This window comes from Lagopus muta, chromosome 31 (assembly GCF_023343835.1).
Source record: "Lagopus muta isolate bLagMut1 chromosome 31, bLagMut1 primary, whole genome shotgun sequence".
NCBI lineage: Eukaryota > Metazoa > Chordata > Aves > Galliformes > Phasianidae > Lagopus > Lagopus muta.
The window spans coordinates 213,169-232,031 of record NC_064463.1 but is presented as its reverse complement, the minus strand read 5'-3'; the positions used below and the strand labels follow the sequence as shown (position 1 = coordinate 232,031).

Here is an 18,863-nt window from a genome sequence, read left to right as displayed (position 1 = left end):
GTGGAAGAAGTGCTACAAATGTCCCATGTGTGGGAAGAGCTTTTGCCTGTGGATCCACTCAGTGCAGAGACCATGGAAATGCCTGCACTGCAGGAAGAGCTTCATGCAGAGCTCAGTCGTCATTAAACATTGCCCCATGCATGTGATTAAGAGGCCCTGCAAGTGTCTCTGGTGCAGGAAGAGTTTCTCTCAGGGCTGGCACCTTGTTCCTCCTGGGAAAACCGTCCCTTGAGGGACCAGACCTTGAGGATGCTGGAAATGATCTGAGGAGAAGAAACCTTAGTTGACTAATTATAATGGTGAAATATAATTTAATTTGGATTTAAGCTAAGAAATTAAATAAATGCTAAAGACAGTGTTTTCTGAAACTGAATCTTTTGCTGTAGCAGTTAGCAGCCAGCAGCAAAAGAGAGAGATCCCGTGACCTCTGCTGTTTTATTTTTTCTCCCCCTGCAAGACAGAAAATTACAAAATGACATCTTCTGGAAGTGTAGTGTCTTCTCCTGGCCCTTGGGAGCTCTAGCTCATTCGTTTCAGAAAATGGAGCATTATCTCTTCACTCCGACTCCCATCATGGCATGCTGCTATGAATGCAGTGTTCTGATGCATGAAGAAAAACCATAAAACCATGAGACCTAGGAGCTTCAGATGGCCTTTCCTTGCTAACAGAAGAAAGTCACCATGCCCAGCTTTCTCTTCCACTCTTCCTGCTTGCAGCTTTTTGATGTTGTTTCCTAAGGAAAGGCAGCTGTGTAGAAATGTTCTGTGTGTCTGTGTGTATGTGTTATACCCAGTAATTTCTTAGTGCACTGATGAGTCAAATAAAGGGTGACGAAAGCAGTAACGCAGCTCTTGGAGATTAACTGGAAATTACCTGCAGGGTAAGGAGGGGGAGAACATAGCTGAGTTGTCCTGGAGCTTTTGTTTTCCCTGTCATCTGGCTCTATGTTCTTAAAATGTGTGTGTGCAAAAAGGGGAGGAAAAGGTGGGAAAAGGGTTTGTTTTTGGTGCTGATTACAGCCCACTGCTTGGTTCTGGGTGAAGGCATGTTTGGCACACAGCCCCGTCTCCCTTCCGAAGAACACACTTGCTATCCTTTACTTCCCAAAGGTTTTTATCTGCAGCTCAGATTTGCTATCAGATACCAAGCCTTGATTTGCTCTCATAAACATGAAAACTTAGCTTTTTCTTCCTAAATGCAATATCCCGATTTCAGCAGGTGGTGGGAGCAAAACACAGTGCGATATGTAGAGTGCACGTTCAGCTCATCTGTTCAGTACTAAGTTTTCAGATTGCAACAGGCTCCAGAATGCATGTTTGCTTTGCAAGATATTCCTCTCTATATTTTCCCCCCGGGAAAATTTCATTGCTGGTTTCACCCCATCTTTTTGTGCATGTCATGTTTAGTTGCTTGAAGAGTAGGAAAACTCAATTTTTTTTCCTCTTCCCCCTGGACTTCCCTGCTTTCCCTCTGCTCTGGGGAAAACCCTTCTGTTGCAGACATGAGTCCCTGCAGAGTTGTGACTGCAGTGCCCAGCTGCAGGAACAGGAGCAGTTCAGATGCCAAAATGCTTTGTTTCCCTTATGGTGGTGGGATGGTGGGCATGGGGGAAGAGGGATCTCCATTCTCAGGGGGGATGTTCACGTGGAAGGGAATGAACAGGCTTTGTCCTGGCCAGTTTAACCAGTAGTTGCATCCACCCAGCAGAAAGCTATGCCCTTTGAGTCTCATGCCACCTCTGCACTCACTGCAATAGTGCAGCCACTGACAGAGCTCCCAAGGGAACAACCAGCCCCCCAGGTGCCCATGTGCAAGGCTGTTAGGTGTTATTGGTTTTTCATATTGGCATTCGAAGTTGGAGGCCTGTGTGCTGCAGCATCATCAGCATGAGTGAGAGGTGGTGGGAACGGTCCTGTGACGGGTGTGCTGTGTGTGATGGATGGCTCTGGGCTCTCCATGCCAGAGATGCAGGGCAGGTTACAGGCCGTATGTACTGGTGGGCTGGATGGAATGGAGCTTACATTTAGCAATAATGTGGTGGGTGCAGATTAAGTGACAAGGAAATAAAGTAGTTATCACTGTGAGAGTCTATCATATGCCACCCAGGCTGGATGATGATGCTAATTTGTTTCTGGGTTGGTTTGGATTCAAGAGGATGTCTCAGGAGTGAAGACGAACAAGTATGCACTCATGGCAGCTCTGAGAATCATAAGTTTTATTTGACACACGCACACATTCATACACTTAGATAACTCTGTATGCAGCAAGCAGAAGTTCCCCAAGCAAGTAAAAATGACTTACCGACCTCCTAGAGATGGACACAGTGCTGAGCAGGAGGATGAGATGGAACATGCCTGCGGTGCTTTCACTAGGTATTGCCCATGGTGCATCCCCCATTTCAAGGTGCACTTGTCCTCCTGGGATCCACCGCAACCTCCCTCCTCTTTTTATTCTCTCCCAGTGTCTGCAGGGTTTTTTTACTCGCACACTGCAGCTGCGTGGCCAGCATAGGATAGAGGCACAGCAGAGCAACTTCCTGCAAAACAAGTTCAGCTTCTTGCAAAACTGTAAACCTGCAAGGTCAGCTTCTTGCAAAACAAGCTAAGTCAGCTGTAAGCACTTTCCCAGAGTCCTTTGTTCCAATTCAGGAGCATTCTTTGGTCAGAACCTTCAGATCCCTGGCACATGCCGCTGCGTGTTCCTGGTTTGGAATATGCACTACTTTTACTGCAAGTCCACAAAAAGCACTTTGCACAGCTTGTTGTACAAGTTGCAAGAAGCGTGAAATATTGCACAGAAGAGTGAGGAAATACAGGTCCAAGATACAGCCTATCTGTATTACCTTTTTCTGCAGTCCTCATCCCCAGTCCCAGGCTGAAAAAGGATTCCATCCCAAGGACTCGTGCAGCTGATCAGCGAGATCCCTTAATTCATCTAGGTTTGGAATGGATTAGGAATGGTCCAAAAGTTTCATGCAGCAGAATCCATCAAAGTCCTGGCATTCATGGCCATGGCTGAGTAGTGGGAAATCGACAGCTGCAGTGTTCCGAAGTGAGGTGGTCCTAACACTGCCTACATCTATGAGAGTTTCCAAACAGCAAATGAAGCAGCACTGCTAAATTTACCAAGCCAGCAAGATAACCTATTCAATTGTGTTAATGTTGCTGCCACACCTGAGCCTGGAGTACCAAGGCAGCCACAGCAATGGTTTGGGCAGCAGGTGCAGCTGTAAACTCAAATTTACAGTCCAGCAAGAAAGCGTAAAATTCCCACGTGGGTCACCAAGTCTGTGTTTTTTTCCACTGCCATGCAATCGCCATGGTGATTTTGGGCATAAAAACAATGAGTCATTCACTGGTACATGGCCCTCCCAGGGCCCCAGCAGGTACAACTGCCCAAACCTGGTCCCCACGGATAAAAAATCTGCCCTTTGGCAGGGACACTGGGGTGTTGTAGCCAGTTGATACATTAGTTGCAGCGTGATTACACCACACTGAGTCATTCAAATAACTCAGCTTGTTGCGTAGGCAACTGTAGCTGGGGCTCCACCTCTTGGGCAGCTGGCGGTGTGCCAACAGCCTATGTCAGGCATGGAGTTGGTGCACTAGTCAGCGCATAGTGTCACCAGGATCCAGAGATCCTCAGGAGCAAGAACTGGAGACTCCCCAGCGCATGGCAGGAAAGCCATTTGCTCTTGCCATTCAGGCTGTTCTGGAGTACACAAGAGTCATTTTCAGTCAGTGGTACTCCAGCCAGGCAGGTCAGGAATCGGGTTTGTCGGGGTTGCAGTACTTACACATAGCGTATCTTGTCCGGTTGCATTAGCCAAGGTAACCCGAACATTGCTTCCAGAATTGCAGTACCTGTAGCAGGAAAGAACAGGATGAACACAGACTAGGGTTGTGTCCCACCCCCTACTCCCCTCACCCCAGGAGTCTCCCCTCCTGTGGAGATGGTTGGAGGGCACTCGATGCCAGACACCTGGTCTCCTATTTGAGTTTGTTTCATCTCCCTCACCCAGCAAGGCTTTGCTGGGCAAGATTCTTCCCTTAAATCCATGGTTTCCACAGCCAATTTCTGCTTCCAATTGATTAGAAGAACTCGATGCAAAGAGCATCAGCAAAAGTTTATTATCGTTAAGGAGATATTCCCGGTGGCAGCACTGGATGCTGGGGTGGTGCATGGGGATAATCCTCCTATCATGCATAGCTTACACAAGAGGTCTTCAGTTTATATATATGACTTGTGCTACATCTGCAGAACTTTTCCCAGAGGTACCCTACATATGTGGAGGTTTCTCAGAGTTCTGTTACATACGCATGTTTTCCCAGAAGTATGTTAAATATTCAGTGATTGATTCCAGGCAGGACCTGCTATTTCCTTGATACAAAGACTCAGCAGGACTTCCTTATCTCCTTGGTTCAGAGTCACAGCTCTTTCTATTATCTAAACAAATTGCAAGGCACTGTAGTAAGCTTAACTGTATTGTGATAAGTTGTATCGTGCTAAAGCAGATCAGTCTCACAGTGTGCCTCCTCATTTACAATGCTGCATCACAATTATCATCCATAACATCTAAAGGCTACCGTGGTGATGCAAGTGTTACCACAACAATCTTATAAGGATATACTAAGGAATATTTTGTAATCATTTCTTAAATCAGCTCCCCCCTTTTTCAATAAGCTTCTTTTGCAAAAGCTCATATTGCTCATGCTTAATCACTGCTAGGCAATGCCCAAAAACTTTGAATTAATTTCTTAAGTTTATACAAAAAGAAGCAGATTAGATTGTTAATATCAGACTTCTCACTAGCAGCACTAATAAAACACTTTTGATAATATCAGGGAGTACCCTACAAAGATGTCCCCAAAGATGAAGAGCTCCCCTGCCTCAGTTTGCTGTGAGATCTGTTTCACTTCGTTTTGGGTAATCATCATTTTCACTAAGGATTCGTGTATGGTTTTATTAAGCCTTTGAATATATTCTTTAAGCAATTCTCTCTGACTCAAAATTTGACAGACGTGCAGTTGTCAATAAATTCCCAATATTCTGCTGATTTGTTGTTCCTCTTGCTCACAGAAATGAGTACCCCTGCCTGATGATATCATGACACGTATCCCAAATTGAGGTATTATTTCATTCAATAATACTCATGTAACTTCTCTCACCTTATTTGACAAGCTTCAGGCCAACCTGAAAAAGTGTCTGTCAGCACCAGTAAATACTGATACTCCCATTTTCTAGAAAGCTCTGAAAAATTTATTTGCCGTTGTTTTCCTGGAACATTCCCTGTCCTGATAGATCCCACTCGTACCCTGTTCTAGTATTAGGACTGTTCTTCAGACAGATTTCACACTGTTGAATAACCTGTTTCATTCTGCTATACAGATCACAACTGACAGTGACTTCCTTCAAATACTTACAAAGAGCCTCTACTCCCCAGTGTGTTTCATTATGTTTCTTTAGAACCAATTTCCATAGGATGTACATATCCATCAGGTATGTATGTATATATATATATATCCCTTGTGACCAGGTCTCCAGTTTCCTTCCAGAAAGAGTCCTCATCTTTCCTGGCCTTCCATCTATAGAATCTTCTCGTTCCTCTTTATGTCCCTGGCTAGATCCAGTTCTATCTGGGTTTTAGCTATCCTAACCTAATCCATGGCTGCTCAGACCACTTCTTTGTAGGAAGAAGTCCCCCCACCCCACCAGTCATGGAACCAGGCCAAACCAGCCCATAAAACCATGGACACCTTTGAGCTCTGAGTCATCCAGAAAAAGGATTGACAGTGTGTTCTATGCCACCATAAAGCAAGTTAGTTAATGAAAACATTCAACTGTGTTGGACCAGTTACCAGTCACTGAGGGATTGTGGTTTTAGTGTGTGACCTATGAATATATGAACTCTGTATCACTGATGACATTAGGCCCTGATTATCTAGCTAGCTTCCTGCCCACAGGATCTTCCATGGATGCTGATGGCCTGGACAGTGCTGATTTCTTCCTAATATCAAATGTCAGACCTCCCCACTTCAAATTTAAATAAAATCCCCCTAGTCCTATCAGTATCTATCAGGGTCGCTAGACGCAGATGTTGCCTGCTGGGTCCACGAAGGGAAGCTGCGGGCTGACGGGGAAGGGAGACGAGCGGAAATTCCGCCCTTGGAGCCTTCGCATTCAGACATTCAAAAGGAAGCATCGGGGATTTTAAAGCTTCCATCAATCCATGCGTGCAGAGCTGCAGAGCGAGGTCATCTTGTGTCTCCCGTGGCCCAGAGGGAGAAGCGCAGTCCCAGCTGGGCTGTGTTACAGAGAGCCGACGGGGCAGCAGAGCACGCTGAGCTCCTCCGTTCACTTCCTCGCTGTCCCAGCTCCAACCCCTTCCTGTGCCCCTCGATATACAACCCGGGCTGCAACACGCCTGGGAACCGCTGCTCCCCTCGCTGCGGCCCGTCTGGCCCAGCAAACCCGCTGTGCTGGGCGGGAGCTGGAGCCGGGACCGGGCTCCCACCTGGGCTACAGCAGTGCCGGTTCCGCCCCGCCCGGTGACGCTCCGCGCTCCCCTCCCGCTGCTGCTGGCAGGGGGCAGGAAGCGTGCGCTCCTCTGCACGAGCCGCGAAGGGCTCCTACCTTGGGTGCGGAGCAGGCTGCTCCCGCCTCTGGTGCGGGCAACCGGCCTCCTGGGAGTCGCGGAGAGCAGAGGATGCCGAGTGCCCTCAGCCCGGAGCTGGTCGCAGCACGGCCTCGCTGCTCCTCCTGCCACCGCCGTGCTGCCCGGACGGCTTCCAGCCAGGCTCTGGCCGCTTCGGCACAGCCTCAGGTGCAGGCAGCAATTCCCACAGCGAGCACGCCCCGAGCCGGCTGCCGGGCCTTGGGCAGTTTCACAGCTCGTTCTCATGGCACATCTGCACCCGGGGGAGGGATGGGGGCAGGGAGGGAGGATGGAGGCTGTGTTTTGTTACGCTAATGATGCGTCGCTTTCTGCTGGGTTTCTTTGCTTCCTTTGCTTGGGACATCCGCACATCCTTGTGGTCACACGTCCCCGCGCTGCTGTCCTACCGTTCCTTTAACTCCTCTCAACCACGAATATGTCTCAGGAAGAGGCAATCTCCGGTACGACACCAGGCGCCATATTGTGTTGAACAGATGGAGCTGTGCGTAGGAGCTCTACCCATAAATTGCTGTAGGAATACGACCGTCCCTAAATCCTTGAATAAAGGTCCTAATAAGTCTTCTGTGCCGTGATACCATGGGGTTCTCTGTGGAGTTGTGGTCCGTATGACTGGCCGTACCTACCCTTGAATTGCACCGGGCAATGTACTTGGGGCTGACCCTGCGTACCCAGTGCAATACATTCCAAATTGCCACAGGCACCAAATTGCCATACTATACTAACTGCCGTATGTGATACGGGTCGGCAACAGCGATTCGTACGTTCGTTTAAGAACCGATATATAAGTCGGCAAGGGAATCCTGCCTTCGCGACAGAAAGCCTCCCGCTGCCACCCTCGGGCTCGCTGACCCAGACGGCAGCAGCGCCCGCCCCGCACAGCGCGGCACGCACGCAGCCCAGCCCAGCCCAGCCCAGCCCGTCCTGCGGCCGCCCCCTGCCCCGCGCCGTCACGGCGGCGGCTCCGCCCAGCGGCCCGGCCCAGGCAGTCGTTGCAGCCCGACTGAGCCCGGAACTCCTCTTCCCTCACGGCCACGGACGGCTGCGTTCCGGCGGGACGGGACTCGGCCTTCGCTGGTCTCCGCGCTCAGCCCTGCGGGCAGCTCTGGGCACAGACGGAGCGGCCCACTCTTCCCCGCAGAGCAGGTGAGGCTGAGCGGGTTAGGTACTGAAAGGCTGCAGTGAGGTCACCCCTCAGCCTTCTTTTCTCCAGGCTGAACAAGCCCAATTCCCTCAGCCTGTCTTTGTTATGGACGTGCTCCAGCCCCCTGATCATCTTTGTGTCTCTCCTCTGGACCCTCTCCAACAGCTGTCTTTCTTGGACTGGTGACTCCAGACCTGCGCACAGTTGAAAGGTGAGACGGGCCCCATAAGTGAAAGTAATAAGGCAAGAAGACTTCACAGTGACTGAGAATAAGGGGAGTGGAGGGGAATAGTTAGAGATAGTTTATAGAAGCAAGAATGTAGAGCTTGTTAGAAAATAAGGAATGGCAGACACTGTGATTGAGATAGTGAGGGGGATGAAGGCCATAAAGATAAGGGTTTGAGAACAGCCATAGGACATTTGGCAGGGAGGTGATTAGATGGGCAAGAAGAAACCTGTCTGGGGGGATGTTCCCCTGAAAGGTCAGAAGTTTACAGTGAAAATGGTCAGAAGCCTTCGCGAGGAAGATGACAAATCTTCATCCCGTGACCCTCTGAATTCCGGGAAAACTATTGATTATGTATTAGTTCATCCTATATCTGTAGCATGATTTTTCTAGACTGTGTGCAAGTTAGGCAGATCTATCCCCCTTGCACCCGGTGTCTGCGCAGCACTGAATAAACCATACATGCTTTATAACACTTTGTGGTTATACAGTTTGATTCCACACGTCACAGTGACTTGCAGAATCAGACTCTATAACCACAAAGTAGTTATAAGAGCAGGTACATTTAGTTCAGTGGTTTACATGCTGGATGCAGGAGGGGAGCTTTCTGCCTACCTTGCATACCAGGCAGCAGAAGCGTTACATATTTGTAAGCCACGCTCATACATGTTCAATAAACTTCCTGGAATTCATCTACATATTCATTATTTTTCCAGGAATTCATTTCCATAAACTCCCTCCCCCTGGCGCGTGCGTCCTGTGCAGTGAGGGTCCGTGCTGGTGGTGTTTGGGGATGAAGTTAGTTGTCTTCCACACTCTGGTTCTTCACCTCTGGCCCAGTTTGCACAATAAAACCAATTCTTGCTGACTATGTCCCAATACTTCCTCGTGTTTGTTCCTTTTTCTGCGAACTATGCAGATAAGAGCTTATTTTTCTCGCTGCATTTTGCAAAAGCGCTTCTGTGAGTCTTAAGCAAGGGGTAGAATTGAACCCCCTCCCCACAAACAATCAACAGTGCTTCAGATGGGGTCTCACAAGGGCAGAATAGAGAGGGACACCTCCCTGTCCCTGCTGGCCGCCCCTCTTCTGATGGAGCCCAGGATACCATTTGCTTTCCGAACTACAAGAGCACACTGCTGGCTCATGTGAAGCTTTTCATCCATCAGTACCACAAGGTCCTCTCTGCAGGGCTGCTCTCAGGGACCACTCCTTCCAAACTGTATAGATGCCTGCAATTCCTCCAGACCAGGTGTCAAACCTTGCACTTCGCTGTGTTGAACCTCATTAGATTCACCTGGGCCCGTCTTTCAAGCCTGTTGAGGTCCCTCTGAACGGCATCTTTTTTTTCCACCCTGTCAACAGCACCACTCAGCTGGGTGTCAGCAGCAAACTTGCTGAGGGTGCACTCGATTCCATCGTTGATGTCATTGATAAAGGTGTTAAAAGAGCACCAGTTCCAAAACAAACCCCTGGGGGAAACCACTCATTATCAGCCTCCACCGAGACATAGCACCATTAATCACCACTTTCTGTCTGTGGCTTTCCCACCAATTCCTTATCCATGGAGTGGTCCACCCATCAAATCCAAGTCCCTCCAATTTGGAGATAAGGATGTGGTGGGGTCCATGTCAAAGGCCTTGCTCAAGTCCAGGTAAATGATATTGGTTGCCTTCCCTTTGTCCACCAGTGCCATCACTTCATCATAGAAGGCCACCAGTGACAGCCTGACCTGATTTACTGCTCTGACACCCACTTGGAGGTTTAGGGATGCAGGGATCAGGGACGTGAGAATTATTAGAATCCTGGCTGCCAGTGGAGACTGAGGCAAAGAACTCATTCAGTACCTCAACCTATTCTTAGTCCATTGAAGCCAGTTCTCCTTTTACATTTACTAAAGGAAGTAAACTGTAAAAGTTCCATATGTGTGGCTAAAGCATTATGGGTGAGAATGAGAGGTCTTTTATTTTCTCCAAATATGCTGTAACATCAGAATTTCCACCCCATGCCGCAGCAGAAAAAGAGTATAGGGGAACGTTGGTGGTTTTTGATTCATGGAGGTTAGCAGCTGCATGAAGTGCACACACAGCAGCCTCCCTGTTTTCTGGAGGTTGAGAACAATGTCTCATGACAGTTTATAATTGCAGAGTGAATGTTTGACATACATTTCTCATCTGGGAGCCAGACTCTGGCTTTGCAGTTTGACACACAACATTTGGTTCCCTTTCTGTGGGTAATCTTAACACTGCTGCCTGAACTGCACGCTCAGGTTCCCAGAACTGAGTTGGATTGACACTGGCTCAACAAGTGTCTCACAGTGCTCCCCCATCCTTTCTAAACTTCTAAAACCACAAAGGTAAGAAGCATAATTGCAGCTTGATCCACTTCTAATTGCAGGCTTGACCAGGGAATAATGTCAAAGTGATCATATATACATAATCAGTTAAAGATATAGCCTTAGAGAAGCTCTGATAGTTCCAAAGTAACCATGAGTCTCTTACGGAAGATCTGTATTGAGAAGGAGTCTTGATGTCAAGGTGCAAGGCATCTCTGTGCAGGTAATCCCTACTCAAGGGGAGATCCTGTCATGCAGCCTACTGCTGTGCAGGACAGCTTGAGGGACACTTGGGCTGTTGTCTGTGTTGGGGTAGTGACTGAATCCTTGCTGTGCTCTGTTTTTAGGCACACAATGCAAGTGCCCTCAGCTGTTGAGCTGGGTGTCAGTTATCAATTCTTTCAGCCCCCCAGTTTGAGACAGCTTTGTGGTGATTCATCTCTTTTAGACAGAGCATTACCAGTGCTGTTGCTGAATGTCTTCCTGTGCAAGGCCTGCTGTGCCATCCCCCAGGCAGTGCCCTGCAGATGGGCTGTGGAGGGCTGGGCTGGGACAGGGACTGCTGCGTTCCCTCACAGCTCCCCTGACATTTTCTTGTCCCTGCAGGCTCCAGTTCAACTCCACCTTCCAGCCATGATCATCTCAGCTGCAGAAGAGCAGCAGATGGCCACAGCACATCCATCTCAGGTAGGGGCTGGGGGAAGCAGGCAGGAGAGGCCGAGGGGCGAGGGATGTGAATGCAGGGGAGAGGGAGGTGGCCTCAGGCAGCATGTGTGTGCTGGGGCCAGAGAAGCGGCTGGGACGGGAGTTTGTGTCCTGTGTGAGCTGCTTCCCTGGGCCTTGGCTGTTCCCAGCAAGGAGCCTCTTTGCTTGCAGGAGCCCGTGAGCTTTGCGGAGGTGGCCGTGTATTTCAGCAGGGAGGAGTGGGCGCTGCTGGACCCTGCGCAGCGAGCGCTGTACCGGGACGTGATGCTGGAGACGTACCAGTGCGTGGCCTCGCTGGGTGAGGGCTTTGCTGCCTTTCCTCCTCGTTAGGGCACCTCTGGCTGTGCAGAATGAGCTTCTGCAGGCCGGGCCTAGAATAATCGCCATGCACTTAGTTCTTGTCCAACACCACAGTGACAGTAACAAAAGAAACACAGAGGAGCGTGAGTTTTATGGGGGGCTTATTGTGCTCAGCACTCTGATAAAAGCCCCTGAGTTGGTGCTGGGAAGCAGGCATCAGCTGGGGGGGCGGGTGTTAGAACCATCTTGCTGCATTGCAGGGTGCTACCAGCAGCAGCAGCCAGACCACTCTCAAGTTATTACTTTAGCATTTATTGGCTCTCTATTCCATTCCCATAAACATTTTTGAAGCCTTGGGCATAGAGCAGTTTGGAAAAATTCAACAGATACATTCTAATGTCTACGTGGTTGCCCCGAGTCATTCAGGCCCTGATTGTGGCTTCCGTTTTGGAGGGACAGATAGTCGAGTTGCTGGAGAAGCAGCTGTACCAGAATCAAGTTAACACTCTTATGTTCCAATGTTTCTGTCATTGAAGCTCCACATCCAGTCCCCAAATGCCTGCTGATCTCCCTGTGTGAAGGAGGGGATGATCCCTGGATCCCGGATGTGCGTAGCCCTGAGACTGTGCCAACAGACCTCAGCCCAGGTGAGGTGGTGGACGGAAGGAGGAGGCTGAGGCTGTAAGCGCCTTGTGTGAATAGGCCATTGTTGGGTTCATGTGCTAATTCTTGGTTTCTTATGCAATCCATCAGGAGCTGTGATCACAGATTTTAAGGAGGATCTGCCCAAAACTAGTGTAGCCGAAAGGCAGTATAGTAGTGCATCTGTAAGGAAAGCAAGAAAGCATGCCCAGAGTGGCCTGGAGCAAGGAGATCACTTCAAGAAGCCACTGAGAAAGCATTCTGGAAGGAGAGCAAGGAACCATCTCAGCTTCAGCACAAGTCAGAAGGAGCCTGAAGACCCCAGGTGTAAGCAAGTGTGCCAGAAGAAAAAGCAGAAGTATTGCACTGAATCTGGGAAAAGCTTTAGAAGTTGTTCTGAGTTTGTTAACCACCAGTGTGTAAACTCAGAAAAACAACTGTATAAGTGCTCTGATTGTGGAAAGAGCTTCAAATGGAGAGCCAACCTTACGCGCCACAAGAGCATCCACATGGAAGAGAGACCCTATAAGTGTCTTGAGTGTGGAAAGAGTTTCAGAATCAGTTCTGACCTCATTCTTCACCAGCGCATTCACACAGGAGAGAGACCCTTTAAGTGTCCTGACTGTGGAAAGAGGTTCAAAAGAAGTTCCCACCTTATCCACCACCAGCGCATCCACAAAGGAGAGAGACCCTTTAGGTGCTCTGAGTGTGGGAAGAGCTTCAAACACCGTTCAAACCTCACAGTACACCAGCGCATCCACACTGGAGAGAAACCCTTTAAGTGTTCAGAGTGTTTGAAGAGCTTCAAAAGCAGTTCCCACCTCATCCAACACCAGCACGTCCACACAGGAGAGAGACCCTACAAGTGCCCTGAATGTGGCAAGAGCTTCAAAAAGACTTCCCATGTCATTCTCCACCAGCGCATCCACACAGAGGAGAGACCCTTCAAGTGCTCTGAGTGTGGGAAGGGCTTTAGAAGCAGTTCAAATCTCAAATCCCATAAGCATGTGCACAGAGGAAACAGAAAGTAGAAGTGTTTAAGAACAGAAAGTAGAAGGTTTAAACCAGCAGGCCGCTCAGCAGTCGTTTTCTCACTCTTCTCTTTCCCTTTGGGATGGAGGAGAGAACAAAAGGAAAACCCATGAAGTAGAACTTACAGGTTTAGATGAAGTTTTCACTTAGATAAAGGATGAATGTTATGACAGTGTGCATATATATATGAACTGTATAACAACTGACATGCTGGGAACTGCTCTGGTTTCTGCCAGAGGCTCCAAGTGGAGCCGTTCTCCCCAGCTGCTGTGTGGAGTGAATTTCTTACATCTTGTCCTGTCTGCACTGGCCCAAGGGCTACTGCATGAGCTATCGCCTGTTTAATTCTTTACCATGTGGAGCATCTCTGTCAGCATGCTTGTTGCTGGATCCAGGACTGATGATCTGCCTAGCCCTTGTAATTTCTCTTCTTCCTTTTCATTATTTTTTTTCTCCTCTTATTGTTTTTACTACCTCAAGGCATACTTGAAGTTCCTGTAAACAATACAGCTTAGACAGATTCAAGTGTGAGAGGGTGGAAACGTAGGATAAATGTTTTGTAGAAATCTGCTAATAAAGTTGATGTTGTTTTCCACCTGTGTGTGAATCTTGAGTGTTGGTTCGCCTTTGTCTAACTGGAAGGGTTGTGAATGTGGTCACCTCGGCCATCATGTGCACGGAGTGACAGTGTTGAATGAACAACAGAAAGAGCACTTCTGGAAAAGGACCTTAGGAGTCCTTTCGGTACAAGCTGACAGATCAGGCCTTGCCTCAAAGGGTACTAATCACCAAGCTCTTCTTTCCCGCTCTTCTTGGAAACTGGGATGTTTGCCGGCTTCCAATCAACTGGGACCTGTTGAGATTCCCAAGACCGCTGGATAATCCCCACAGGCCATACGTTTACCTGGCTGCAAGTGGAGCAGCACATTCCACAAAGGTTCACAGTCAGTTGCTCCCATGTAGCCAGGTCTCACTCCGTGAGTCCATTTACCTTCCCTTCCACACGAACTCTAGAAGAAATCTCTGCTCAGAGCAGCTGGACTTCTGCCCCGCTTCTTGTCTTGCAACACTTTGAAATTGCCTGCACCTGTGCTCTTATGAGATGACTCTTAACAAGTGACCAGTGCACTGGTCCAGTGCAGACGGACCACAGTGCCTAGGGGAAGTGATGCTGTTCCAGACACATCCCTTAATTCCATCAAGAATAATTAATTGGTATCATCCTCCTGGCTGGCTGGCTTACGCTAGATTCCCGCTTTACTTCCCTGTCCCTTAATCAGTGCCCAGAGGCTCTTCACCACATCACAGCCAAGTGTAAGCTCCACGCAGAGGTCACGTGGGACACAGAGGACACAGGCTTCTGCTGGGCGTATGCAACTGCGGGTTAAATCTGATGGGAGAAAGCTCTCCCTCCATCCCTCCATCCCTCCATCCCTCCTTCCCTCCCTCCATGCCCACCTGTATGAACGTCCACCCCTAGACTGGCAGCCCCTCCTTCACGCCCCCATCTGAAATGTTCCTGCTCCAGCAGTTAAATTGATTTTTATGGCAGTAAATGTAGAAAACCTTCATCTTCATTTTCTTTTTAGAGAAATCCTGCTCAACAATTCTGAGAATATGGTGATGTGAAATGAAAACACAGAAGAGTGAGAAGGTTTTTTTGGGGAATCTAAAAGGAAAGAGGAGACACATGAGTGATGCCACTGGACAAGAATTAATTGGTTGCAGTTTAAATGTAAATCATCCCGGCTGTTGGCTGGGCTGCTGCCTCCTGCTGCTGGGGATCCCCACGCCTCCCAGCTGCTTGCTTCGTCCCCATGCATTTCCCCTGGAGCTGTGAGTTCCTGCAAGCCCCAGGGCCCTGCTGTACCTCTCCTGCACCAGACCAGGCCTCTGCTTCCTGGGATGGAGGAAGCAGAGCTCCTCGGGACTGCAATCATCATCTCCTTGCAGCTTGCTGAGGGGTCAGGGAGCCTTTAGAGGACATGGGCAAGCTCCTGCTGGCTTCACTAGCTCACCAAAATCAACCTCCACTTCCTGCCAACCGCATTCCAACCACAGCAGCTTTAGCTGAGCCCAGCAAAGGTGAAGGCCCTGCTGCAGGAGGTCTCAGACACACCTTGCCAAGGTCAAAGCAAAAACTTTCAAGCTCTAAAGGGATCACTTGCAAGGCAAGCACGCCCTGGAGAGCACTCTGATATCTCTGTGCTGTGGGGATGAACTGCTGGTGCACCCTGCACTGCTTTCTGTTCCTGCCATCTCCTGAAACTTTGGACGATGCGTTTAGGAATAACAAGCTCAGCTTTTTGTAGCTATATTGGAGACAACCAAGACTTCAAGTCACACACCTACTCTTGAGTTCCTGATTAAAGCATTTGAGAAAAGCAATTGAACCAATGTGCAACACATTGGGTTAGGAAGGATGATAGGACTGTGTGAAAGAAATGCCTTCCCAAAAGCAAGCACTGGGCTGGAAGAGGCACCCAAACCAAACCCTGCTTGCACCCTTCCCTCTCCTCATTGCACATGCTGACGTTTATTTTAAAAACAAAAAACAAGACCACAGTGAAGAAAGCTCCAGAACAACTCAGCTACTTTATTCACCCCTTTTCCTTCCCACTACAGATGATTTTCAGAATACCTCCATGAGACACGTTACTGCTCTCCTGACCCCTCTAAGATTCATCAGTGCACTCACAAATTACTGAGAGCAGCACATGCACAGAGACACACAGAACATCCCTGCACAGCCGCTTCTCCTTAGGAAACAGCATCAAAAAGCTGCTGGCAGGCAGAGCAGAAGAGGAAAGCAGGCATGGTGAGAGAACTGCGCTGGGTAGCAAGGAGAGGCCATCTGAAGCTCCTGGTTTAAGTGCCCTGTGTAGAGGGTGCCAGGGATGCCATCTCCGTTGCAAACTCCTCCTGTGTTGGCACCAAAACCAAACCCTCCAAGAAGCATTGGGGTCTCCATCATCCTGGGCTTTCCAGCATCCCCAAGGTCTCTCCGCTGGCGTTTTTCCCAGGAGAAACGAGGTGCCAGCCCTGAGAGAAACTCTTCCTGCACCAGGGACACTTGCAGGGCCACCATCTCATTGGAATGGGCAATGTTTAATGAAGATTGAGAGCACGACCTGGACAGGCTGGAGAGCTGGGCAGTAAGAAACCAGATGAGGTTTAACAAAAGCACGTGTAGAATCTTGCATATAGGGAGAAACAACTGCTTGCATTGGTACAGGTTGGAGGATAAGCTGCTGGAGAGGAGCTCTGCAGAGGGGGACCTGGGCATCCTGGTGGACGACAGGTTGGCAATGAGCCAGCAGTGTGCCCTTGTGGCCAAAAAGGCCAATGGCTTACTGGGGTGCATTAAAAAGAGCATGGCCAGCAGGTCGAGGGAGGTGATCCTCCCCCTCTGCTCTGCCCTGGTGCGGCCTCATCTGGAGTACTGCGTCCAGTTCTGGGCTCCCCAGTACAAAAAAGACAGAGATCTCTTGGAAAGAGTCCAGCGGAGGGCCACAAAGATGGTGAGGGGCCTGGAGCATCTCTCTTATGAAGAAAGGCTGAGTGAACTGGGTCTGTTCAGCCTTGAGAAAAGAAGACTGAGAATGGATCTATTCCAGGTTTATAAATACCTGATGTGTGGGGGGCAGAATGGTGAGGCCAGACTCTTTTCAGCAGTGTGTGGAGACAGGACAAGGGGAAATGGCCGGAAACTGCAGCATAGAAAGTTCTGCACAAATGTACACAAGACCTTCTTTAGGTGAGGTGACGGAGCACGGGAACAGGCTGCCCAGGGAGGTGGTGGAGTCTCCTGCTCTGGAGATGTTCAAGACCTGCCTGGACACCTACTTGTGCGACCTGGTGTAGGGAACCTGCTTTGGCAGGGGGTTGGACTCGATGATCCCTGGAGGTCCCTTCCAACCCCTACAATTCTGTGATTCTGTGATTCTGTGGATCCCAGGGTGCTTGATCAGGTAGGAACTTTGATTGACAATCTTCCCACACATGGGACATTTGTAGCACTTCTTCCACGAGTGCCATCTCACAAAACTCTGCGCTCTGCACAAAGCCCTTCTCACACTCCAGGCATTTCTAAGGCTTCCAGCCACGTGAACTCACTGCTGCAGGCACGGATTGGACTCCACCCAAGTGCAGACACTGTGGTACCTCAGCAGGTTCGAGCTGTGCCCAAAGCTCTTCTTGCAGGCTGCACATCTGTAGGGTTCCTCACGTGGATCCACCGGTGTGTGATGAGCTGCCAGCTGTGGACAGACCTCTTCCTGCAGTCAAGGCACTCACTGGGACTCTCCTCTTGGGTTGGTTCTCTGGTGTCTACTGAGGGTTGAGCTCCAGACGAAGCTCTTCCCACACTGCCTGCAGACAGGATTTCTTCCTTCCTGGTGACATATTGTCCTAGCTGAGGTTTCCTTTGGGTCTTCACCTGCTGCCCCACAGCAGATGGGTTTCTACAGGGAGATCAGAGGTGACTCTCCTTGCACACAGCCCTGGCAGAAACGGGCCACACACATGGGAGAGGGACCCTTTCAGTGCCCTGAGTGTGGGAAGAGCTTCAAAAGCCGTGCCCACATCATCTACCATGCGTGCTTCCACACAGGAGAGAGACCCTTTCAGTGTCCTAAGTGTGAGAAGAGCTTCAAAAGCAGCTCTGAAGTGCCACCAGCGCATCCACACAGGGGTGATACCTTTTCAGTGTCCTGATTGTGAAAAGAGCTTTAAACACAAATGTAGTCTCAACTCCCACAAGCACATCCACAGTGCACAGATGCTGTAGAAGCATCTCAAGACTCTGGGAACCTTCAAAAGCTGTTCTAGACTCGTTATCTACCAGCACAGCCACAGAAGATACAGCGCCTGCAGAGTCCCGAACATTGGAAGGGCTTCTGCCAGAGCCCCAGCTTGGTCAGCACCTGTAGCTTTGTGTGGTGATGAACCTCACAAATCCCTTCAGTAGACGGAGAGCTCTGTGGCTACCATCAGGGTGCTAACTGTGTGACAATCGATATCGCTGTGGGCACATTTGAAAGCCCCTTCCTCCAGAGCTGCTTGCTCTGTAGAAGAGTGGATGGGAGTGCTCAGGAGTGTTTACTGGCGGAAGATCTGGCCTGTGACTAAACTGCTCCAGCTTAGTATGGAAGGCTGGGGGATGATACCATTGTATCCTGCGAAGGCAAGATACAAGTTGGTGCCTCCCTGCTTCCTCTTTTCTGCTGGCAAGGCCAGAAAGATAAGAACAAAGGAGGTTCCTGCTGAGATCCCAGAGCCAGAAGCTGCCACAGCAGGGAGAACTGACTCAACCACCTTGGGTTTGAGCTGTCACTGCAAGGAGAGCTGACTCGACCACTTTGAAGCATTGAAAAAGGGCCATCATCACCATGGTCATCGTTGTCCTTCGTCATTGCCGTCATCGTCAATAGAAAAACTCTGCCCAGCGACCCACCACTACTGAGGATCAAAGACTGAACCACTGTGGTGACTATGTCCCTCTTGCTGCCTATAAAGACTCCTTGCTTCTTCTCTTCTATCTTTTCTATCACCCTCCTTCCCTTCCCCATTACCCTAATCATAATAGTGTCCATCCTCCCCTTCCCCATTTCCCTGATTAAGATTTGTAATAAACTGGTCGGACCAACATTTGAACCGTTGCTTCTTAATCTCACACCGGGTACATAGATAATAAAAGAACCTCCTCTCCCTCCTATAAAATGGAGTGAGACAGGGGGCTGTGAGCTAGTCAGGGCGCCTGGAATTGGTGCATGCAAGGGTGCTTCCTGAGCACCATCCTAAACCCA

At 49.4% G+C, this 18,863-nt stretch overlaps 2 protein-coding genes across 2 annotated transcripts in view; one reads left to right on the top strand and one right to left on the bottom strand.

Annotated features, from left to right (window-relative positions):
• Nucleotides 1-13,651, top strand: part of LOC125686101 (zinc finger protein 664-like) — a 186,064-nt gene extending 172,413 nt beyond the window's left edge. Inside the window, exons 4-5 of the mRNA XM_048929751.1 lie at nt 11,919-12,029; nt 12,136-13,651. Of these exons, the coding sequence (XP_048785708.1) occupies nt 11,919-12,029; nt 12,136-13,055 (1,031 nt within the window). The 3' untranslated portion in view covers nt 13,056-13,651. The remainder of the gene's footprint in view (nt 1-11,918; nt 12,030-12,135) is intronic.
• Nucleotides 1-18,863, bottom strand: part of LOC125686094 (zinc finger protein 501-like) — a 474,399-nt gene that overhangs the window by 442,740 nt on the left and 12,796 nt on the right. The gene's annotated exons all lie outside the window — the stretch shown is intronic.